General features: G+C 38.5%; 1 protein-coding gene across 3 annotated transcripts in view; it reads left to right on the top strand.

Moving 5' to 3' along the window:
* The window catches only part of LOC136876250 (TIP41-like protein), a 34,009-nt gene that overhangs the window by 5,813 nt on the left and 1,649 nt on the right, over positions 1-26,547 (top strand). For 2 of the 3 annotated variants that reach the window (XM_067150046.2, XM_067150063.2), the window contains exons 2-4: positions 11,108-11,287; positions 18,376-18,595; positions 22,286-22,444. In XM_067150046.2, coding sequence (XP_067006147.1) covers positions 11,108-11,287; positions 18,376-18,595; positions 22,286-22,444 — 559 coding nt within the window. Of the gene's footprint in view, positions 1-4,952; positions 4,989-11,107; positions 11,288-18,375; positions 18,596-22,285; positions 22,445-26,547 lie in introns of all 3 variants that reach the window. The other variant, XM_067150055.2, reaches the window with a different exon arrangement.

Here is a 26,547-nt window from a genome sequence, read left to right as displayed (position 1 = left end):
AGTGGAATAATCTTTCCTGAACCCGAACTGCCTTCTATTGAACCAGTTATTAATTTTGCAAACATGTCTTAATGTAATCAGAAAGAATTACTCCCAAAGCTTACATGCAATGCATATCAAACTGACTGGCAGCTTTATGTCTATCATCCTTTCCTTTCATCTGGTGAGCCAATCTATACCTCCTTCTTAGTCTCTTTACTTCTCTATTATAATATAGTGGGTCTTTACCGTTCTTTACCCCCTTTATAGGTACAAACGTGTCTTCACATTCCTCAACAATTTGCTTATGTTTCATAGATCAAGAAAAGGCACATGACATTGTACCAAGAGAACAGATGTTTGCCAGACCAAAGAATTATGTGATCAAGGGTAGTTTATTATAGGCTATCTGAGGTACTTTTTTTGACAATTGAACCACACTGAGAATTGATGGTAGAATGAGTTCTTGGTTCAGAGTAGTTACAGGGGTTAGACAAGACTGTAATTTGTCATCTTTACTGTTTGTAGTTGACATCATAGGCCCGCAAAGTGTGTGTGTGTGTGTGTGGGGGGGGGGGAGAGGGGTCTAGAGGCCAATCTCATTTCTGAACAATTATTGCTGTCCTCATATCCTCAGTACAAGAAGCCAGACAAGAAGCTCTTCCATTCTTATTCAAAACTAATATACTTTCACAGAAACATACTAGGTCTACCTTGCCTACAATTTCATAACTTCTGTCAGACCCTGTCAGGACATGTTCAGAGATTAGGTGCTTTCACACATATTTCAACACAGCAATACCCCAGTTCTCTTTCAGATTCAAAACTTTCACCCATTGTAGCTTAACGACAAGAAGCTATTTGACAATGTTACTGCCACTACCTCACTACGCTACGAGAATAGATTCTTCTTTCTCAGCCTGAAACTCGTCAGTCAGTGCAAAGACTGAGTGAACAGTACACTGTGCTTTACAGATGGATTTCTACATGTTCTGGTGGGGGGAGTCAACTTTATTTTTTTTTGTAAATGTATTGTCAACAAGTAGCTGTTTCACAGTGGTAAAAAGCTATCCCGTGAGAATGTTTCGTTGAGTTCCTGTTCTCCCATGAAAATATCTAGCAAAATACAAGATGTGAATTTAGTTGCATATTCTCGTTGCACATCTGCTTCAGCTCTCGCCAGTAAGGTTAATTATGCGGAAAAGAAAAAAGTGCACAAATACCAATATGATTGTCTTTCTTTTTTGAACTGTGTGTTCTTCAGATTCCATTTCTCCCATGATTACATAGCTAATATATCCCCAATTTTGTTAGTTTCATCAGTTTAATTTAATATTTTCTTTACTTCTACTTTGCTGTCAGGTCGCAATTTTTCCTAAGGCTACAGCGCGCTCAAAATGCATGTGTGAGATATATATGCAGTTTAAGAAAATATGACCACGTGTCACCATCTTTCCTAAAATTAGAGTGGTCGCGACTCCATGTTCATCGTAACCATTGTACTTCGTCTCTCCTTCATCTCTTCCCCATCTTACCTTTCTTTGCGTTTCCATTACTTCTCAGATGTTCATGACAGACATACAAGGTCTCAAACATCCAACCTGCTCATCATCCCTCACCATCGAACTGCCGCGTATAACAGCTCATTCTCGGTGTTTGCCGCACGAGAATGGAATTGTTTACCAGACAATGTCGGAGGAATACCAACTACAGTGTCATTTAAAAGAGCGTTAAGAGGTACAACAGGATGCGAGTGACCTGTGAATTTCTGGCCTTTCAGTGATCGTGCTACTACAATATAATTACTAGCTATTATTATTATTATTATTATTATTATTATTATTATTATTATTATTATTATTATTATTATTATTATTATTATTATTGCTGTTGTATGTATGTCCTACTGTGGTAGAATTTTATTTCAATTGTATTTTGATTGTGTTTTAATTGTGTCTTCTAGTATTAATTACGGTAGTATTACTTATGACTGTAATGTATACTAATTGGTTTAGTGTAAGAGAAGGCCCAATGGCCTTAACTACGCCAATAAAGACATTTATCTGTCTGTCTCTCTATCTATCTATCTATCTATCTATCTATCTATCTATCTGTTAATATTCCAGATCACTACAGTTTTGATGTAAAGCATTTGACTTTTTCTCACTTCCACCTTATCAAAAGTTTAGTATAGGCTATATGACATTTGTGATCTGAGAGAGTTTCTTAATTCTTATCAGACGAAGATGGTTTGCCCTTGTAAAGTGAGTGTTAATGGACTGAATATTTGTGACCAGCATCAATATGGCACTGTATTTGTAGTAAGGGTTATGTCTTTATTGTATTTCTTTTGTAAAATATCAGCTTCTTTATGCAATAAATGTGATTTACTCAAAACGTTTTATTTATTTATTGATTTATTTATTTATTTATTTTTGAAATTAAGAGGGTGAATGTAGTGACATAATATTCCATACTTGCTATTAACATGTGTCATAATTGTACATAATCTCTAGTCTTTTATAAAATCATAGTAATGATTAATATTTATAATCTGTATTTAGCATTTATACAGGATGTCCCAGGAGGAATGGTATTTATTCAGGGATGTGACAGAAACGATCATTTGAAGCAAAAAAAACTGCATATGACTTATGCCCTATTCTGAAAGCTTTCTGAGATAGAGCACAGTTATTATACATTTGTTTTTTGGCTAGTGGCATGCATGTATGGGACATTTTATTTTAGCCCAACCCACCTCGTTGCTTTCAACCTCTTTGCTCGGGATGTCTTTCTGCCATTAAACTAGCCCATTGAATGTGCAGTTGTCCATGGTGTGTTGTGAGCGAAGTAGGGCGAGGGATTGAAGAGTGTATCAGAGAGAACTGTGTTTGTACATGCGCTGGCTAGAATGCCACACGTCTACACGAATGGAGAAAGTGTAGATATGGTGTATGTTTACAGCTTCGGCAATGGTAGTGCTTCTCTTGCTGTCAAGGAATACCATTGACACTTTCTGACATGTCAAATTCCTGATCATAGAATGTTTAGCAGAGTTCTCAGCACATTGCATGAAACAGGTATTCTTCTAAGATCCCATTTTTCTTCTGACATGTAGTTTAATAACCTGTGCAGGAACAGCAACACATGTTGAAATGGTGCTGCGTAGTCCTGCTACCAGCATGTGGCGACTCTGCGCGTATCATTGTTCGACGAACACATGTATGGCAAACATTACATGTGGAGAACTTGTACTCATTTCACAACATGAAAGAGATTGGGTGAGTAAGACACATACGTGAGTGCCACTAGCCCAAAAACAAATGTACATTAAATGTATCCTATCTCGGAAATCATTTTGCATAGGGCATATGTCCATGTGAATTTTTTTTGCTTCAAATGATTGTTCCGGTTATATCTCATAATGTTCACCATTCCTCCTACAACACCTGTATATTGTAGTATTGTAAGTTATAGGATTACCATAGTGACATTCAATAGCCTGGTGCATTGTGAAAGACAAGGACTGGAAGTGCTGAGTAAGAGTAACCCCTCTTCATAATAGCTTGCTAGTGCATGGAACAATGATGTAAACAGCTGAGGAAATGGAATATATCAGAAACTGTATATTTGGAACTGGTGTTGGTGTGTCTTCCATTTGAACAAGATGTACGAGCAGGTGATGTCTCTTTAAGCTTTCTAAGGGGCTGCCATGAATTTCTCTTGCCCAATCACGCCACCAGTATGCCTTTGTGATGGCATACTGAACGACTTTTTTATAGTTACTTGACTGAACTACGATCCTGTAACCTAATTTGCTTTAGCAGGAAAACCCCAAGTAAGTGGGTCACCTTGATTAATTGTAGTGATAATGACCAGTTCTGTTCTTATTTGGAGTAAGTGGAAGTATTTCTTTATAAGTTGTAGGTATTAAAATTTCTCATGTGGTCTATTAAAAGGCACAAGTTAGGCCATTTGATAACTGTACATGTTGAATAATTGCATATGTTGGACATATAATTCATCTTCAAGTCAGCTAGATTATCAAGTGGAGAAACGACAGTCAGCCTGTAATTCATGCTACAGTTTGATTGGAAATTCTTAAGTGAGTGCTTGCTTCTAATCACTAGCTGCTAGTAAACTAGCCTAATATAACACCCAAAAAGAGGGATGCTATTACTTGCAGCTAGCTTACAAGTTCAGATCACTTTACTTGACCAGCACTCGCCACTAGCTCTCTACTTGCTCATGTAACAGCCCCCGTTCCTTACTTGCGGCTAGATGAAAAACAGCAAAATTGTTGGCGATTCACTAAAGCGGAACGGAAACAAATCATAAACTTTTTAATTATCTGAAGACTAGTATGTCAGTTTTGCTAAACATATAGCAGCCAACTGAGTAAGTGGCCTGTCAGGAGCATCATTCTGCTCCAGGATAAAACAGAAACAATATGATATCACTCAAATGGCTTGATTGCCTTAATTCACAGATCTCTCTTCAGTTGATGTACTCACTGGCAACTTCATAACTGTCACTTTTGCTGACTTCTCCACCGATGAAGCTGCAATTTCTTACAATTTGTCAAACCAATGCGGTTTTGAAGTCTTACTGCAAGCATTTTACATCTGTGACTAAATGGTGTTGAGAATAAACTGCAGAAAAGATCATAGTTAGCAGTGCTGTTCCTTATTATGAACCCTTGTGTTATGCTGCGATATCTTCCCATAGGACATTCCTTACCTTACATAGCTGTATCATTTAATGACTGTAGTATTGTCTTAAAAAATAAAAAAAACCTTTATAAGGAACGATATGATTTCTTAAAATCCAATGTTATTGTTTTTTACTTCTTCCCATGAGCAAAATGCTAAAATGTTCTTCAGGGAAAATTCATGATTTTCTTGATTATATCAATACTGTTAATAAAAATGAGATTTTGTTTGTTTATTGGTTTGTTTGTTTGTTCTGGATAGGCTTGGAAACTACTGGACTGATTGAGCTGAAATTTGGTAAGGATATAGCTTGAAATCCAGAGTCAAGCAAGGGATACTTTTGATTTTGATATATTTTACCGTTTCGAACTAGTGGAGGATTTTACAGGGGTATATCCCAAATTTGGCAAATTTTCCGTACATCAACTAAAATAATGAGTAAATGGTTTGCCCTATTAAAAAATGAACTTACCTTGTATCCTTGAAATTCAATTTTCTACAAGAAACTTCATATTTATTTTCCTTGTAAATCAAACATTTTTTAAAGAAAATTCAGCTTTATTGTGTTTTTGGCTGAGGTCCATTGTGAAATAACTAACAGGTGAATGGTTGACTCTATAGAAAATTAAGTGCACCATGTGACCTTGAAATTAAGTTTTCCACAGGTAATGTCATATATTTTCTTTGTAATGCTAACAGTTTTCAAGAGAATTCAGCTTCCTTGTGTTTTTAGCTGTGGTCGCCTTCACTAATGAATAGGCTACTCATTTCCCACCTACATAGGGGATATGTGAAGCCATGCTTGACATCATTCGTGTAAGATCGTCGCTAGTTAACAGGTCAGCTGAAGATTGAACGCGCCATTCTGCAGAAAGCAACATTACATAAATCCTATTATACATGCATCCTCATGTATAGCCTGGAAACTACGTATAGCCAAGACAACTGAAAACTCCAAATTGCAGAAATGAAGTTCCTACACACCATGATACAGAAGACCAGGAAGGACAAGATCAGGAACAAAAATGTCCACCGGCCAAGTTAACCGTGCGGTTAAAGGCATGCGACTGTGTGCTTGCATCTGGGAGATAGTGGGTTCGAATCCCACTGTTGGATACCCTAAAGATGGTTTTCCGTGGTTTCTCATTTTCTCAACAGGGAAATGCTGGGGCTGTACTTTAATTAAGGCTATGACCGCTTCCTTGCAACTCCTAGGACTTTCCTATCCCATCGTTGCCATAAGACCTATGTGTGTCAGTGCGACGTAAAGCCACTGGCAGAAATGCCCGAGAGGAGGTGGGAATAGGAGGACTTCCTTCTACAAAGGATCCAGAAGACAAGACGAGAAGGGAATATGAAAGAGAAGTACAGGGAAAAATATCGGTGGGCAGACCCAGAGAAAAATGGTCCGATCTAATAAAGAAAGATGTCGAGGAGAGAAGACAAGGACAGTGGCTCATGGCCAATTATAAGAGACGGTGATTCGTGGACAGACGAAGATAGATGGGGCTTGTACACCAAACCGGGACAACTGGAGGTGGTCAACAATGATGATGATGATGATGATGATGATGATGATGATGATGATGATCCCAGATAACATCTTTACTCTCAGGCAGGTACTGTTATGCAATTTAAAAAAAAAAATTCAAGTTGCTTTTCGTCACATCGACACAGATAGGTCTTATGGCGACGATGGGACAGGATAGGGCTAGAAGTCGGAAGGAAGCGGGCGTGGCCTTAATTAAGGTACAGCCCCAGCATTTGCCTGGTGTGAAAATGGGAAACCATGGAAAACCATCTTCAGGGCTGCCGACAGTGGGGTTCAAACCCCCTATCTCCGAATGCTGGATACTGGCTGCACTTAACTGACTGCAGCTATTGAGCTCGGTTATGCAATTTATGAGCGTTTAGATTCCTCAAGAGTATTATCGGCACTCCTGTTTTTAATGTAAATCCACGTGCTGGCAGGCCAGGCATCGAAATAGAATTGAGGAACTCAACTGGATAATGAACCTCATCATCGTTCATACTCAAGTTAACTGATACAAATTTTCATTCTTTGCAGGGAATTCTCACCATTGTTTTCCCATTTATTTCCGTAACCATTTTTGGAACCTAAATAGCTCGTTAACAGATTCATGTATTGCAAGCAGTACACTTGGAAAACACTGTCAGTTAAGTTATCCTGAGACTGAACGATGTTGACCATGATGCAGGAATGCTAATGCAGGGTGCGGTAGAAATAACTCCTGAAAGTCAAATGTAAATAACAAAGCAATGCTAGAAGGTAATCAAAAATGTATTTCACAGTTTAAAAGAGCAATGTTTGCCAATTACTTCACATATACCATCACTTGGTTTTGTTTTTTTTTTTTGCTAGTGGCTTTACGTCGCACCGACACAGATAGGTCTTATGGCGACGATGGGATAGGAAAGGCCTAGGAGTTGGAAGGAAGCGGCCGTGGCCTTAATTAAGGTACAGCCCCAGCATTTGCCTGGTGTGAAAATGGGAAACCACGGAAAACCATTTTCAGGGCTGCCGATAGTGGGATTCGAACCTACTATCTCCCGGATGCAAGCTCACAGCCGCGCGCCTCTACGCGCACGGCCAACTCGCCTGGTCACTTGGTTTTGAAAATTATACATTCCAAATACTGTCGTTTTCTATGCAAGTGTGGAGTTTCTTCCTGAAGCTCCACCTCAGTCTTCTGGTCAAGCCTGGTTATATTGCCTTGATTTCTTGACTGATGGCAGCTTTCAGGTCGTCCAGTGTTTGCAGTTGACATTGATATACTTGAGCCTTCAGGTATCACCAGAGAAAGAAATCGCAAGGTGCGAGATCAGAAGAACAGGCTGGCCATGGAATGTCTGCTCGTAAGATCAGACGACCTGGAAACATTTCTCTTAAGAGGTTCATCGATGCTCTTGCTGTGTATACAGAGGCCCCATCCTATTTGAACAACACAGCAGGATTGCCAATTTTGTTGAGTTTCAGCTGCAGGAAGTTGTATAACATCTCTACGTCACAATCAGAAGTAACTGTCACAGTTCTGACCTCTTCTTCAAAAAAGTATGGGCCTGTAATTCTGAACTCGGTGACAGTGCACCAGACAGAGTAGGATGGAATTTCATCTCTCTGTGTAAAATTCTCCTTACGGTACAATCAGATAGTTCCATAGCAACTACATGCCTATGGACCAAACAATGAGGAGATTGCATAATGGCTTGTATCACTACACGGATGTTCTCTGTTGTTCGAATGCTACAAGGTCTACCAAGCGGCTTCATTTCTAAAGTTGATTCTGTTCTCAAATTGGTGACCCGTAACAAAATGGTTTTCCTGTCAGGAACCTAGCCTACAAAAGGACAAGGATAATCTCCACATCTTCTTACACTTCTGTCTTCAAAGATTTGGCTCTGTCATCAATCCCAGTTCTTTTACATCCATTTCTTCTCAGCCCCCAATGAGCTTGGTCTTTTTCCATTTTTTTTTTTGTTTTCCTGTATTTATCTGGCTTTCATCTTATTCTCATCAAGACTGAAGAACTGTCAGCATGTCTGACCTGTCAGTGTGTGTATCCTGTTATGTGTTCCTTTTAATGTTCCTTTCTATATATGGCTTGAATTGCTCTTGTTTGTTCATTTCCATTACTTATGCAGTATTGACCTGTTGGGTTCTTTTTCTCCTTTTATGTTATTCATAGGGACTTTAACCGTTTGTATTCATCTTTTTTTTTTTTTTTTGTCACCTGTATTTGTCTTTATCTTTTTTTGTGTGTGTGTTTATATTGAGCTTTCTTCTTATCCTATACTTCCCGCATCAAGACTGAATATCTGTCAGAATGGCCCCTCAATAAGTGATTGTTGATGTCCACCTCATGAATGAGCTGGGAAACAGAAACTCCTGTCAAGGCTGAGAAGAAATGGATGTAGAAGAACTGCGATTGATGAGTAGAGAGGCAAATCTATTCGAAGATGGCCCTGTAAGGAGATCTGGAAGTTGTCCTTGGTCTTTTGTGTTTTCTTTTCATATCTCCCTTTCCCTACACAGACTATCAATGTATTTATCCCATTATATCTTCCTTCAATGTTCCTTTCTTTCTATATATGTATGGCTTAATAACCCCCATTTGTCTCCCTGTTGAACACTGTGAACAAGAAAGCCAGCCAGTTCAGATGGAAAAAAAAAAAAGTACACTCAGCATTAGCATAGTTATGAACCTTGTCACATCCTTTATGAACTCTTTTTCATAGAATCTGGTCTTGTCATTAAAATTCATCATCAGTTCTTTCCACACAGAAACCTGCTCTTGAGATGGTGCAGTTTGTATTTTGTCCAATGCTGATGAAACTGGTTTCAACAGTGGATCAAAACTTCAAAATTTCCTTTCAGACTTAGAATAAATACTTGCTGTTGTTCAACCTCATCAATCACTTCATGATTTTCTTCACATACTTTCAGTATGTGAGTCCAATTGCTATTATAATATTTGAGACAGTCTACCATACTATTCCAACTAACTTCAGTGAGAAGAACTAGTTAGATGATCCACACTGACAAATGGCGAGAGTCCCTGTAGAATCACTCCTTTTAATTGCCTCTTATGACAAACAGGGTTACTGTGGTTGTATTCCCACAGAGGAGAATGACTGATATTGTTGGAATTTTAAATTATCTCTCAGCATCTTATGTTACTTGTACATGTAACAATATTTCTGATCCTCCTCCTCATTTACATGTTCTTGGAAGGATATGGTGACTTAATGAGTCGGTCTTCTCCGAGTATATCTCTGGTTACTCATGTAGATCGTTGCTGGGAAACTGGATCCATTTTGATTTACCATCTGCTTAAGCTAGCACATCAGAGGACAACACCTTGTGCGTGAGCCTTCTAAAATATCCGCAGTAACTTACTTTGATAAGGAATTGACTCTCACCAAATGACTGAAGAATCTTGGTGCTTGTTGCTTTAATTCTGAGTTCTTTCAGTATGGAGTCATTAGTGGGATGTACACCACATCTCCATTCAACCAGTTCTTCGCTGGTCACTCTTGTTTACTGTCCCTGTCTCAGCAGCATGTGTGTTGATTGAAAAAGTGAGATAGTTGACTAGTCTCAATTTTCTTGACCTAGATATATGACGATCTTTCTAAACATTAGTCATTTTCACCATGGGTTCTGGCATTTGCAGGTTTCTTTGGATTTCATTCTCATATTTACTGGAATTTGTTTCAATGGAGCCAAGGCAGATAAAGTTTTCCACCAGTTCATAACTACCAACAATGTTTAAGTGACAGAAATTGTTTGAGCAATCTATTATCATTACTTTAGTCTTGTTAGTATCTTCCTTAAGCACAAACTTGGCACTCATTTAGCTCGGTCGGTTCATAATGGTCATGAGTTGAATTTCATTAGATGCTAGGATTACTGTATCATCAGCATATCTCAGGTTGTTGATAAGCTTTCTGCCTATAGTGATCCCTTCATCGCCGGGCTGAGTGGCTCAGACGGTTAAGGCGCTGGCCTTCTAACCCCAACTTGGCAGGTTCGATCCTGGCTCAGTCTGGTGGTATTTGAAGGTGCTCAAATACGACAGCCTCGTGTCGGTAGATTTACTGGCACGTAAAAGAACTCCTGCGGGACTAAATTCCGGCACCTCGGCGTCTCCGAAGACCGTAAAAGTAGTTAGTGGGACGTAAAGCAAATAACATTATTATTATTATTATTGATCCCTTCATCCCAGTTTTCAAAAACCCTGCACATAATGAACTTGCTATAGATGTTAAATAGTATCGGAGAGAGGATACATCCTTGTCTGCCACCAGCTGAGATTTTGAACTCTTCAAAGAGTGTTTTGCCTGTCCAGACTTTCACTGTGTTTTCTTTGTAAAGTTGCTTTAGTAAGCAGGGCAGATGTGATTTTTGCTAAGGATCATCCACAGTTTGTCCCAGTTTGCTTGGTATTTATGGTAGAAATATGTAAATGTTATTGAAAGATATTAAAGGTCTGTTTAAGAAACAGTGGGTGAAGTAAGGCCTAGTGTTAAAATTAGATTTCTCAATCATCAGACATAATCTGATGTTAATTAAATATTTTTGGCAGATTTGATATTCATTTTGAATTTTCAGTCTATATATCCCAGAGGCTTGCAGTCTGAACGCTGAAAGGTGTCTATAATGATAATGTATGTATATATGTATGTATGTATGTATGTATGTATGTATGTATGTATGTATGTATGTATGTATATTTCAAGGTTTATTACTTCCTGGTATCCAATGAGCTGTTTCTAGTGTTGTACAATAACAATCCAGTAAGTATTTCTTACCAGGTGTAACAAACAGAAATTTATGATTACCTCATTGCTAGCAGTTTGTGCTCTAGTTAGACTGTAAACTGTTCTCTTTCTAGGTATAATCAACAGTTGGAGTTACCTCACATGCCAGATATGGTGTTTCCAAACAACAAACTGGTGCTGAAACATGCTTCCGACTGTGTGATAGAGTTCAATGCCCTGGATGCTCTGAAGAGGGTCAGTAATGGCAAGCTCAGTATGAAGGTTGCTTGTGCAGATGCTTGGAAGGAATCAAGGTAATACAACTGTAGTATGTTTGCTCTTTCAGATATATCAGTAATCATTTTCATGGCCATTGTGTATCTATCCATAGATGGATATCAGTGAAACTGCACCCTCTGCTCACATAATTATGTCCTTCCCTTCAAGTCCGTCAACAGCTCAAACTATCTTTTTTTCTTTCTTCCCTTTCATATCTCTTCCTCAACAATTTCTTTTCTTTATCCTGAAAGATTCCCTTTTCTTAAAAAATTATGATATTATGTTTTTGCTTTCTAAATCATATACAGTAACTTTTCATACAATATTTTGCAAACCTTTTGCTCAAATTTAAATTGACATTCTTTGATGTTTAAAAAATCTTTCACTTTTTTATATATGGCTAATCTCTTTGTTCTTTAAACTGAGTCAAAACTGAGAGGCTTCAGATATTACAATTTCCATTCCACATAAGTATTCCCTGAAGTTTCTATTTCTATAGGCTCTTGGTAGGTTTGTACTGTTTTGAAGTTCATATTTTTAACTTATTGGACATAGCATACTCGTCACTTTTTTTCCTTTGTCACTTTTGCCTTCACGTGTTGTTCATCTTTGGTCTCTGCTGTTAGTACTTGATTGTCAGTGTTTTTTATTGATTTTCTCTCCATCTGTTGCTATTCCTTCCGTATTTTTCCAAAGTCTTATAATGTATTTTGAATTTTATTAAACTCTTCATGTGACAGATTAAATTGTGTTACAGAACTCCATAATGATTTGGCATTGTAATTTTTTTCTGAGAGGAATTAAAATTGAAACTAAACAGTTTAAGAGTGCAGACTTTCAGAAGGCAGTCTTACAGTGGCTTTCTGCCCCCCACCCCCTCTTTTAGATTCTAGAACATCAGGACGTTTCACATGTAATAATTTAATTGAAATTCTTGTAGTTTAGTATAACTTTATAAGGTATGAGAAAAGAGGCAGTGTACTGTCTGCATTGTTTATTAGTTTAATGATCTGGTAAAAATAAAGGGGGGAACTTCTTAATAACTGTGTAATGTTTGTTTTGGAGTTGTTTTGAAGATAAGAAAGAAAGAAAGAAAGAAAGAAGGAAAATAGCCTCTTGATTAAGTAAGTAAGAATGTGGGTTGTGAGTGACTATAGCTAACCATTAAACTGAGCTCTCGTGATAAGTAGTTTAATTGGCCTGAAAAGTGCTCATATAGCTTAGTATTAAGGTCCTTAACTGTTCAAAGGATGGGGGTTGGTAGATTTGAAATTTCAATGAAAGGTAAAACATTAACTGACAGATCATTCTCCAGATACTCAAATAATAAGACTGAGCTGAGTTCAAGTTGGCGGTTTTGATCCAGCTGAGTCCAGTGGCGTTTGAAGGTGCTCAAATATGTTTGCATCATGTCAGAAGATTTAGAAACCGAGCCCCTTGGCGCAACAGCCTCGAAGGGCTGTGGCCTCCAAGTGATTACTGCTCAGCCCGAAGACCTGCAGATTACGAGATGTCGTGTGGTCTGCTGAGTGAACCTCGAACCAGCTCTTAGATCTAGGTAAAAATCCCTGACTTGGCCGAGAATTGAACCTGGGGCCTCCGGGTAAAACACAGGCATGTTAGTCCTACACCATGGGGCCAGTGTCATTAGATTTACCAGCATATAAAAGAACTCCTGTGGAACAATATTCTGGCTCCTTAGTGTCTCTCAAAACCATTAAAGTAGTTAATAGGACATAAAACCAGTAACATTATTATTAATCGCTGACAGGTTATTGAACTGCCTACACCCATAGGGTTAGCTGGAGAATGTTAGAGGAATGTTTGCAGACACCATCATCTCACAAAGTTCCTTTGAAAAATCTGAACATCTGTCCATCGCTGAAGATGTAACAGCCTTATGAATATCAATCGCTGCCTCTTCTTATCGACATGTTGTCATTTGACATTGCTGCTGTGTTTTGCCGTGTTACAATGTTGTTGCACATTAAAACGTTTTTTCAGCCATGACTTTCACTTCACACAACTTGCAAAATAGAACTAAACTGTCTGTGCAGAAATATTCTTCTCCAAATTTCTTAACAAAGCTTCGTAACTTAACACCAGTAGAAGATTTTTCCTTACGCATACTGGAATGTGTGCTGGGATATGATTTACTGTAAAATTACGCTTGTGTAAGTGAAAGGAAGTTGAGGTTCTAATATTTGAATAAAGACAAGTGAGCGATTACCAGAAGTAATTAGCTCACTACTGGGATGGAACTTTCCGGATTATTTCTGTCTCTACCTGGGAGACCGGACAGCGTGATACCGAGAAGCAGTTTTGTGAATACTAATTCGCATTCGGTAAGTTGAAGATGATTTTGCACACCTACAGCTGTTGTTAAACCGCCAAAATATGACCAAATTCTAAAATAGCTCAAAATATGACCTTATGGCAAAAAATAGCCAAAATGTGCATTTATATATGACAAATGAAAATCACTTAATTGTGACGATAATCACCTGATTTGCACTGAAATCCAATCAGACAAGAAAATAGAGACAAAAAAAAAAATATGACTTTTCCTAAACATCTGAGCCGTAGTAATAAATAAGTTACAAGATTGTGAACAACTGCAAAAAGACCTCAACAATGTTGTGAGAAAGACAGCAGGCAGTGGTATGATGATAAACGGGGTTAAAAATCAGGTTTGGGTTTCACTAATAGGAAAAGTCCTCTCCTTATGGGACTCACTGTAATTTCCTAGATGTTAATATAAGGAAAGATCTTCATTGGGTTAATGACATAAATAGGATCGTAAATAAAGGGTACAGATCTCTGAACATGGTTATGAGGGTATTTAGGGGTTGTAGTAATGATGTAAAGAGGAGAGCCTCCCTGGCTCAGGTGGCAGCGCGCTGGTCTCTCACCATTGGATGCTGTGGTTCAAATTCCGGTCACTTCATGAGAGATTTGTGCTGGACAAAGCGGAGGCGGGACAGGTTTTTCTCCAAGTACTCCGGTTTTCCCTGTCATCTTTCATTCCAGCAACACTCTGCACTATTATTTCATTCCATCTGTCAGTCATTAATCATTGCCCCAGAGGAGTGCAAGAGGCCTCGGCGGCCGGCACAATTCCTATCCTCGCCGCAAGTTGGGGGCTTCATTCATCCCATCCCTGACCTGGTCATTGACTGGAAAACAGGTTGTAGGTTTTCATTTTCAGTAAGGATGTAAAGGAGAAGGCATGTAAGTCTCTCATAAGACCCCAACTAGAGTGTGGTTCCCTCACCGGGATTACTTGATTTGAGGACTGGAAAAAATCCAAAGATTGTTTGAGGTGATTTCTGGCAAAAGAGTAGCATTACAAAAAAGTTGCAAAATTTGGGCTGAGAAGACTGGGCGACTGCCTTAAATGCAGATCAATGTTGATTGATTGATTGATTGATTGATTGATTGATTGATTGATTGATTGATTGATTGATTGATTGATTGATCGATCGATCGATCGATCGATCGACACATTCTGTATTGAAGTAGATGGGGTGTTGCCTGTAGTGGTCCAAATTCATATATTGTTGAGTCTACTTGACAACGCCACTTGAATATTTTAGATTTGCATCTCATAACACCTGAGTGTAGTCTGTTGAGCATTTTCCAGCCAGTCATTCGTCTGTATGTCCGTCTCCGTAGCGTAATGGTAAGTGTTATTAGCTGCCCTCCTCGGGGGCCTGGGTTCGATTCCTGGTACTGCCAAAAATTTAAGAATGGCAGGAGGGCTGGTATGTGGTTGAAATGGTACATGCAGCCCACCTCCAATGGAGTTGTGCCTGAAAAGAGCTGTATCACCTCGGGATGAGGCCATGAGTTTGCATTCTTCCATATGACCAGGAGGGAGCTCCTCATGTGGTGTCATCCATTCTCCAGAACTACTGAGTCTCTCATGCCATTTACAAAGTTGGGCTTGGTGTGCTGTCCTTCCAAGACCCTCTTTTCAATAAAATATTGGGTTTAACAATTGGAAACATGGTGCTGAGTTGATCAAACAACACAAGCAATTGTCTGACCACATGTGTAATATTCTGACTTGCATAACAAGGCAAAAATATCCCTTGGAAATAAAAACTTCTCTAAAAAATCACTATGAAGAAGTAATATACTCGTGAACTGTATTATCAATAATAGTAGTTTCTGTTTTAAGGTTTCTATCAACATTAGGGAGACAATGAACGTATTGAGTCTACCTCAAACGGCCTATATCTGGGATAATTGCAATTGGTTAGTGAACACGATCCTTTCCTTTCACACTGTCTTTGAATATATGCTAATAAAAGTTCAGCCCAATCCTGTCATAAATTTATTCACATTATGGCAAGCTGTGTTCTAGAGACAATTTTAAAAGATTCTCAGTACCACTCCCTCATTGTCAGTTTGACTCCAGGCTGCTCCCACATCTATCAGTTAACAGTAATGCTTCGATGTGTATCTTTGATAGAAGTAGAACCTAAAGATTAGTTATTTAAACTCCTACTGCAGGTACCTTGGTCATCAGACCAACTAGAATAATAATAATTATAATGTCTGACAGAAATGTAAAACTGTTTGGGAGAAAAGGTATGACAGCACATTTAATATGTCAGGCCCCTAAAGAGGCAATAAATTTGTAGATTGTGTGCTGCATGCTCACTTAACTTTGTTGGCTCTACAGCTACTTAGTGTTGTACAGAAATAATGATATTCTTCTCTTTTGTACAAGGACTTTACAGCTTTCTCGTAGCATCGGCATATAGATGGGAGCTTTTGAAAACGCATCTTGAGAAAAACTAAACTCTAGTAGTCAAATCTTTGTCTGTAACCCATAGATCTGCAAGGATGGATGCAGTAAAAGCACTAGCAAAAGGCTATATATATAAAATAAAAAAATAAAAAGTACAAATGTGCCTTGGAGAAATATCTGAAGACCCAGGTTGGAAGCTAAGGGCCTTGAATTGAAACTCCAAAATTTCCAAACCACCTTTTGGGGGGGGGGGGGGGGGATTTTTTGAAATATCTCAATAAATGTAAGTATAACCTGCAAAAACACTGTTGATCTTGTAGTAGATGCTAAACAGCTACAAACTTTGGAAGCTTTTATAAAAGATGAAATGAAGCAGTTTCACAAGTATGAAAAAATTGTTATGGACATTTTAGAGTACAAAACACCCACCTACAACAGTATTAGAAAACAGAAAGTATTTGCGGATGAAACCCGTGGAGCTCCAGCTGAAGGCAACCTTGATGAAAGGACTGCATGTAGGGCATACATTACAACAATTGATTTCTTACTAGCAAACTTGGTAAGAAGGAGGATTGATTTGAAATATTGACACTTATGTTAATAGGAAACTTCCAACGAAGCAATAACAAAGGTAGCTGCAAAATTGACTCAGTTTTACGATGAAGGTATCAATGGGGATTTCTATAACAAATGTTGCTACTTCAAGGCTTATTTGATTTGAAACAGATACAACTGATACCTCATAAGTTTACGTACATTAAACAGAACAACTTGTTTAACGTTTCCAACTTGGAAATTGTCTTGAGGATCTTCCTCGTCTTAACCTATCATGAGAATTGCACTGCTAAAAGAAGATTTTCTGTACTGACAAGTGTGAAGAATGGAAAAAGGTGTACCCTTTCAGACAGAAAGCTCAAATCTCTAGTATTAATGTGCTGTAAATGAAATGAAATGGCGTATGGCTTTTAGTGGCGGGAGTGTCCGAGGACATGTTCGGCTCGCCAGGTGCAGGTCTTTCGATTTGACTCCCGTAGACAACCTGCGCGTCATGATGAGAATGAAAGGATGATGAAGACGACACACACATCCAGCCCCCGTGCCAGAGAAATTAACCAATTAAGGTAAAAATTCCCGACCCTGCCGAGAATCGAACCCTGGGACCAAAGGCCAGCACGCTAACCATCTAGCCATGGAGCCGGACTTTAACGTGCTGTGAGAAAGCACCATATAAGGAATTTTTTCAGAAATCAGTGATACATTGCTAAGCTGAAACCTGGGAGGGAATGATCATTTAAAGGTTTTTGTTCCTAAAATAATCATGATGTGTTACTAGATTTTTCTTTTTTTTTCTTTTGGCTATTCTAATGATACATAATTAATTAAACTATAAATCAATTTACTAAGCTGAATGCTAGGAAAAATCTGTAGCCTAATTTAAAAGTTATTTTATTTCTTAACTATTTTGAAGGTGTATGGTAGTTTGTTGCTTAAGGCTGTTGCAATATATAATTAATAGAATGAAATAAAAAGGTTAAATAATTAAAATAGGCTGCTTTTATTTCCTCCTTAACAGTTAGAAGAGGTAAAATTTTCACTTAAAAATTTGTTTCTTAGAGAGTTGTATATGTCCATACACCAAAAACCAAACTAAACCCCATGACGCAACAGCCATGAAGGGCCTTGGCCTTTTAAGCGACCACCAATTATTCTGAAGGCCTGCAGATTATGAAGTGTAGTGTTATCGGTATCGAATCCTCTTGGCCGTTATTCTTGGCTTATTAGATTGGAGCCGCCATCTCACTGTTAGATAGCTCCTCAATTGAAATCACATGGGCTGAGTGAACCTCAAACAAGCCCTCAGATCCAGGTAAAAATCCTTGACCTGGCTGGGAATCAAACCCAGGTTCTCTGGTTAAAGGGCAGGCACGCTAAGCCTACACCACGGAACTGGCTCTGTGCAAACACCACTCATATTCTGGTGAGTGTGGTGGTGGGAGGGCACCTGAGAAGTCTTGCCCAGGACGCCAGTAACGTAAGCTCGGTCCTCACTACGCTGGGCACGCATACTCAGTAGCAGAATATCATAGCATGAGTGAAGATGTCATCAGTGTATTTGGCTGTGCTCCCCTTATGGTGCATGTCAGTTTCTGCACCACAGGTTACCGTAATTCACAGAAGCTTTTAGACTGAATGCTAAACAGCATAACAGTCTATAACGAAGGCGTTCTGTATGTGTATGTTAAGGGCTTGTGTGTTTTATTCATACTCTTCACAGTAATTATTCACTAAGTCACAGTTTTTATGGCCTATTGTGAATACACAATTAAGGAATCATTGCAATATTTGTCATGTTTTATTTTTCAGACAAGAAGCAGAGAACTTGGATGAGGTGAAGCCTTTTGATTGGACTTTTACAACAGATTATAAAGGAACCCTCCTTGGCAACTTTAAAATCAGCTCAACAGAAGAAAGGATTAACTTGGATAAATTGCGACAGAGGGAAAGGATTCTCTTTTATCATGATCTTACCTTGTTTGAAGATGAGCTTCATGACAATGGCATAGCCGTTTGCTCTGTTAAAATTGTAAGTCTGTGAACTTATCAGGCAAAAGTAACACTTCATAGGATAGTATAAATCAAAAACTGAGAATGAAGAATGGAACACACTCAAAAATAATCAAAATGTCAGATCATGAATAAGAACACACAACAACACAATGACAGTTCAGCATCGGAAGAGGGAGCTGTAGAAAAGGAGACAAGGACAAACATGATAACTCAAAAAGACAAGGATAATCTTCATACACTGCCATCTTCAAATACATAGGTTTTCTCCTTATCAGTCCCAATTCTTTTATATCCATTTCTTCTCAGCCCCTGGTGAGCTCGTTTCTGCTTCCCAGCTTCATCAGGAGAGCAGACTTCAACAATCATTGAGGGATCATCTTGGCAGATCTTCATTGTTGATGTGGAGAAATGTGGGAAAAAAAGAAAGCTAGATAAACATAAGAAAAGTGAAAGATAAAAGGTTAAAAATTAATACAGATGGTTAAAGACTAGCAGCACAGGACGAATACAAAAGGGGAATAGGATCCCATCAAATCTGTATCTATTGCTCCCTCTTCCAATATGACCTGTCATTGTGTTTATCTTATTGCGTGTTACTATTCATGTCCCTCTCTTATATACAGAGTTGCTTTGTCACTTGTTTGTTCCTTTCTATGACAGATCATTGTGAAAAAATGGAGTAGAAAACATGAAGTGGCAAGGACAAATTCCATTTCTTCACATAATGCCATATTATTATATTTGGGTTCTGTCCCAGTTTTCTTAATTTCTACTCACTCCCCCAACTATAGTTGGGCCCACGTGAGTTGGAGTCTGACGTTTAGCGCCATCGGCGAGAAAAAGTTGACTAACACTGCTCGAAAATGGTCTGTTGCTATGATGACGATAACAGACATGCCACATTTTAGGAAGCTATTGCCACATGGGTTGACTTGTTCTCAGTTGCTTTTGTGATATTATTCGAAGTGGTAGTGTGTTAGCTGTGTTAGTTATTGCTGGTTTATGTAATTATTTATGTGTTGGTGTTTCCTGAATATTATTTTTGTTGTTAGTTTACCTTTTTCATAAGTTAATCACTGGCTAGTTGTACAGTTCTATTCTTTATTTAACATGTGTATTTGTTGAAGTTATTGTTAGTTTAGTGATTATGAAATCTCATATTTATCCTCAATGACGTGTTCTGTTTTAAATGCTGGAATTATTAGCACGAGCTTAGGAATGGGTCAAAGTCTATTGAATTGTTTTAGGCCTACATATTTGATTAAATATTCAGCCTGTATGAAAGAGTGATATGCCACAGATGGAGGTAACTATGACAACGCAGCATACTTCGTAGTTAGTGCTTTCGCCGCTCAAATGTCAGACTCCAACTCTTGTGAGCCCAACTATAGCTTGTTTCTGCTTCCCAGCTTCATCAGGGAGGGATACAAGCATTTACACTCCTTGAGAGGGCTGTTCATCAGGGATCTTCATAAGAAAAAAGGGAAAGACAAGAAAAATACAACTGAGCTCGATAGCTGCAGCTGCTTAAGTGCAGCCAGTATCCAGTATTCGGGAGATAGTGGGTTCGAACCCCACTTTCGGCAGCCCTGAAGATGGTTTTCCGTGGTTTCCCATTTTCACACCAAAAGAAAAAAAGAAAAATACACAAGTGGTAGAAGACGAGAAACACAACACAAACACACTGACCTGTCTGTGTGTATCCATTGTGTATGTTCTTAACCTTCTATTTATTTTTTGATAACTGTACACCTGTTTGTTCCCTTTTCATATATAATGTAGTAGTAATATGACCTGGTCTACAATTACAATTTACCCCCTGCGGGTGGGGGACGCACATGTAGAATACACCCGCGGTATCCCCTGCCTGTCGTAAGAGGCGACTACAAGGGGCGACCAAGGGATGATTGAATTAGAACCATGAAACTACTCTTGATTCGTACCATCATGCGGGGAACACCATGGGTTGCATGTACTTGCGAGTAGTATCACTAAATTGGTACGCAATAGGTTTGTGATTAGTTGCAGTAAAAAGCCTGGCCTGGTGGATTCCAGTACCCGTGCGTTGTACCCATGTGGGCAACACCGCGGGTCTGGGCGTAGCCTGTGAATTGTACCGCTATATGAGCGGCACCGTGGGTCAGCGTTGCATGTGATTGGTACCCACTATGTGAGGAACACCACGGGAATACCGGCACCCGTGGCTAGTACACCTAGGTGAGGAGCCTTACCGGTTTGCGTTGGCTATGAGTGGCGCCATTGTGTGCGAAACACCATAGGTCTGCGTTCCCTGTACGAATTGCAATACTTGTGAGTAGTACCATCTTGTGTGGACCACCGTGAGTCTTCGCTACTTTTGATCAGTACCCCAAAATGACAAATACCGTGGTTCTACTTTACTCGTGACATGTACCATTCTGAGGGGCCTTAGACGTGAATTTAGCACCCCTTCCGACATCAAGCATCATTGTGCTTTATAAATGGTCCCTTGGTCAGTAATACTCTAATTAACTACCTTCTTTTTGAGTCTTATCCACTGTTTTTTTTGTTTGTTTTTGTTTTTTTTGTAGGGTTCATGTCCATCCATTCATTCTTCATGACATTTTTTTATTTTATTTTGGTCAGTGGATGAATTTGAATTTTTTGTTATTTCATTTTGTACCATTAGGGGCCGCCTCGATGTTAGGCCCCTTTAAACAACAAGCATTATCATCATCAGAATTACAATTTAGGCATATTCCAAATTATAGCACCGCAGTTCACTAAATAACTCAAACTTCAACCCTGAAAAGAGCCATTTCTTAAAAAGAGCTTCTTCCTCTTTATTAAATTCTACATTAATTTTATTCAAAATTAGCTGTGAAGAGGGGGTTTCTCCTCTGGCTTGGAGGAAAAATTTGCCTGCAAGTCGGATAGATTATTCTGCCGCCAGTGTAGTGAATTGAGATTTTCTGACTCATCAGGTACTCCTAGGAAACAGATTAGTAAAAGGGCATAGTTTTTGCCCAGGGACTCTCCACTATTCGACCCCCCCCTCCGAAAAAGAGTGTTCACGGATCATGGCTGTCTGCGGCCTGGTCATTCCAGCTCTGGAACTTTGGACTGTTAGATCGGCAGTGTAGTACTGTTCGTTAAAAGTGAGGAAATGTGTGGTTTTTCATTTGATCGAGTATTTCATATGAAAGCATTGCTTTTACTCGCACCATTCCGACTGACATCATTGTAATGACCTATGTTCATTTCAGTTGGGAAAACCACTAAGACAGTTTTTCTGAGGATGTAATCGGGCAGGTGGAGAGTGAGTGTCTGTCTTTATAAATGCAATTCCCCAACCTGATTGTGACTGATGGTAGGCAAATGGGCCTGCCTTTACAATGACAGTTCCCTAACCTAGTCTTCATATGAGAAAAGACGTTTGGTGATTTCTCCATCGCGTTTTCAGGGTAGTGTTAAGAGCTATGCAATTTAATACAGTATTGCTCACAACGTGTACACTACCTAACCTACAATTCTGTATACAGTATAGAATTCCGTAGCAAAGCACGGGTACATCAGCTAGTCATTTAATAAAATTTGTGACTGGTAACAGTTTTTGTTATTTCATAAAGAAAAACAGTGTTGCTATATAACCTTCCCATTAGTTCCAGATGCTTCTTGTATTGTGTGTTTGCTTCCTCTACTAATATATATTTGCTTGCGTATTTAGAGAGTTATGCCCAGCAGTTTCTTCATTCTCCTTCGCTACTTCCTACGAGTGGACAATGTAATGGTGCGCCTCAATGATACTCGATTCTATCATGAATTTGAGACAGATTTTGTGCTGAGAGAGTATACATCAAGGGAGGCTAAAGTGAAGGACTTGAAGGTCAGTATGCTTTATATAATGAATTAAAATGTTATGAGAATTTTACCTTCTATGCCCTATGGTAGAGGGGAGCTGTATTTTCAAATTTTGTCCTAGGATTTTGTTAATTTCTTATGTGATTCTTGCTCTAAAATATCCATTCAGTGTAGAAATTTCTTTCCCTGTATCTTATGCATACATTGAGAACTTTACTGAGAATTTGTCCATTCCACTTAATGTAAAATAATTTTACAGCCTGTCAGAACCTCAGTTTATCTTTCCCAGGCATATTATTCATTGATCCCAAGTATACAATTGCACATAAGATTCATAGAAATAGATAATAAGATGTTAAGAAATTGTTACTAATGTGCATAATACAGTAACAGTTCATTTTTCAATATAGGTATTATATTTTATGATTTAAATCTTAAGATCATGGAATAAGTTACATTATTTCTTTGTTGTTTGTGTAACGTAATATAGTACCATATTAAAAATCTTTACACTATCACTATGATTCAATGTATTCATTTTGTCTCTCTTTTTCTCTCTGTCCAGTCCAAGAAATTTTTTTTTTTTCAATTTGCCTGGAGTGAAAATGGGAAACTACGAAAAACCATCTTCAGGGCTACCGACAGTGGGTTTTGAACTACAATCTCCCGAATGCAAGCTCACAGCTGCATGGCCCTAAACACATGGCCAACTCTCTCGGTAGTCCAAGAATTATTAGCTTCTTCATTTTCACATTCATCTTGATTCACTGAAACTGTTATGTCATGATTAATTAGTTCCTGTTTCTTGTCTTGCTGTATATTTTTTTCTGTGTATCATTATAACCATCATTTTCACCTCTTCAAAATGAGAGAAATGTGATCCATTATTCAGTGATCATTTTTATACTGCATTTCCATAAAAAATTAGGCCAATGCCGAATGCAGTACTTACATCATCCTTGGATCCTAAATGGTACAAATTATACTAACAAGCATGCACAATGAGATGGCCATGCAGTTCAGGTCACAGGCCGTAAGCTTGCATTCAAGAGATGGTGGGTTCAAGCCTCTCTTTTGGCAGACCAGAGGATGGTTTTCCATGGTTTTCCATGGTTTTCCATTTTCACACCAAGTAAATAGTGGGGCTTTACTGTCATTAAGGCCATGGATGATTCTTTCCCAGTCCTATCCTTTCCTGTTGCATTGTTGCCAAAAGACCTTACTGACTCGGTGCGACTTCACAATACTAACAAAACAAAATTATGCACAAAGCCACAAATGTTATCTCATATACAAAGACAAAATGGTATTGGATAAGATGTACTTGTGAAAGAAGACTTATGACCATATCTATGAAAGTATGTTTTTGTCCATCATCAGCAGCAGCAGCAGCAGCATTTGTCCCACTTTGGTGCAGAGCCCACGATGTAGCTCTGTTGTCTCCATTTTATTTAGACTCCTTAATAAGCTCTCTCCTGCCCTCTAAGATTACTGTATATTAATGATGTAAAATGGAGTATCTATGTGGTAATAATAATAATAATAATAATAATAATAATTTTTATGATCTCAGCAACTATATGCAGGAGTTTTGGTGTTCCATTTTACTTTACCTGATGGCAGGGGAACAGTTCGCTGTTGGCTGATTTGTCGGGTAAACACCAATTATGTAACCAGAGATCTTTCACTTCCTGACATACTGTGGCCAAACAGACTTTTCTGTCCTTCAAAAATCCAATTACACCTGCTGGCTGCGGACCTGCAGTCTTGGAATCCAGGGGCCGAACTCCATCACTGATCCACAGAGGGAGCTAGCCTCTCATAACACAGTTAGAAGGTGAAAAAATGAAAATAAATACCAAATTGCCAAATTGAGGTTCATTGACTAGATTGGAAAAAGAAAGACAAAAATAAAAATGTAAGTTCAATTCCAAAACAAAAAGAAGTACATCAAAAGGGAAGCTGAGTAACTACAGAATATACTTGACAGTTTAACTTTAATAAGTTTCGCTCACTCTAGACTTATAATTAATATGAGATTGAGTATTTCCAGCAGGTTCAGATTTTGTCTAGGTAGAGGTGTTTATGAAAAGTTTTACATTCAATATGTGTTGATCACATTTATTGTCGCGGCCACCAAATTAGGCGGTTGAGGGAAACTGCGCTGTCGTCAGATATGGGAACGGCAAAGCGACAGATGGTCGAGAGTCGCTTACCTCCAAGCACGGATTGGCAACGCTGATCATCCAGTGCTGTCTAGTTGAAGCCCATCCGCTCCAGGCCACCTTAGCCGAGTCATTTCCTGTCATGCAGCTGTTGAGTTCACACCGTAAGTGCAGTTAAAATGGATAGTGAATGTGAATTGATTTGGGCTCAAATCAAGAGAGAAGTGGCAGAGAGGACAAAGACATTCAAAATAAAGGATGTAGAAAAACTCACGTCAGAAGCCATCGACCGTGTCACTGCTGCAGATTGGGAAAAGTGCTTCAATCGCGCGGAAAATCTTCAAACAGACGATTGGGCTAAGGAAATGGTAAGGAACGAAAGAATGGAGCCATTCATCATCAGTGTAAATGACGACTCGACAAATAGTGAGATGTGTGATGACAGTGACTAAAAATTTTAGACTGCCTTGAAGCTAGAAACCGATTCTTAATTCATTGTAAATTAATGTTAACCTATTCTTTAAAGTACTTTTTCCATATTACTCAGTACAATATACAGTATTCAAATATTTAAAGTCATAATGTAATAAAACTGATACGGATTAATATGTAATTCGAAAGTATTCATGGCGTCCTGCAGCCTGTGCTGGCACGCGCGCCCCGAACTGTCTCAGCCCGCGTCATTTACATAATCGCTTTCCGGGTCATTTTCCAGAAAAATTACAAGACTCACGGAACTATGTTTCAGATAAAAAATATAAGTCAGGCAATTTTTTACATTTTTCCTGTAGACAAAATTTTATTGGATGAACAAATAAAAACTTGGCCGCTTACTGAAATTTTCAATACATGATTCTACGGATTTAAATTTACTCGTTCAGGATTTAATTTTTAATAATTATTTTAACTAGTTTATATGGAAAATAGTTATACCACTGAAATCAGCAGTCTTTTCTGAAGCTTGTAGTATAATTTTGTTTTGAAACATTGTATGAAGTAACATCAGGAGCTTAAGAGAGAACAACTTGCCTCGCGCTCCGAAATGATATGTTCAGTTAGACATTTCTTCGCCAGTTGCTACATAACCTTGGCAACAGCGTAATTTCTCTGACCCGCGACAATAGTTCTCATTTTATAACAGTTACTAAAATCCATACAGTGTGGTTATTTTAATCCACAGTAGCTCTTTCTAGAATGAGTAAATACCAATGATATAATACTTGATAAAGGTGTTGAGGAACAGAAAGTGTTCGATAGGAAGAAGAATGGTTTTCCCTCACTAGCCAGTCATAGAATAATGGGTAGGGACCTCTTATTTTTTTTACAGATTTGTATAAATTGTAAGGTGGCTGCAATACAAGTGTTTTTTAATGTCTGTTGCACAATTTGCAATTGTTTTACAGTCACAACATATTGCAAATTTTAGTCATTTGGCCATTTTTTTCAATAATTCTTATGTGATTCACGTTTGTGAATTTCTATGCTTTTCACCTTTTTTTGTGGTTTTAGACAAATTTTACAATAAAAACTACAATCTTTCACCGGACATTATCCACCTATTCATAGCATAGAAACAGCCTGAGCGATCGTTGGGTAATGTGGGCATCATTCGCAGCCAGTCATCTGTCCTTTCTGACTATGTACACTTCCTATACACTTATGGAAGGATTTTAAGATTGACAGGAGATGTTGTATGTACGTACATGTAGCTCGCCTCTAGTAGGGGAGTGCCTGAAAAGGGCTGCGCCACCTCAGGATGAGCATACAAATTTACTTTTATGAAAAGGTTGGGAGTGAGGAACGAGCTGCTCGACTAAGCAGTATGTAATTCCAATATAATTGATCCATTATGGGACATTATAAATTTTCCAGCTAACTCATTCTTGGTTGCCAGCATTTCATCCCAGGATGCCAATTTGGATTCATCAGTTGGTAACTAGCACACCTACCAAGATGCATGGCT

This window comes from Anabrus simplex, chromosome 1 (assembly GCF_040414725.1).
Source record: "Anabrus simplex isolate iqAnaSimp1 chromosome 1, ASM4041472v1, whole genome shotgun sequence".
Classification (NCBI taxonomy): Eukaryota; Metazoa; Arthropoda; class Insecta; order Orthoptera; family Tettigoniidae; genus Anabrus; species Anabrus simplex.
The sequence above is the reverse complement of the archived record's forward strand: the minus strand, read 5'-3'. Positions and strand labels throughout refer to the sequence as shown.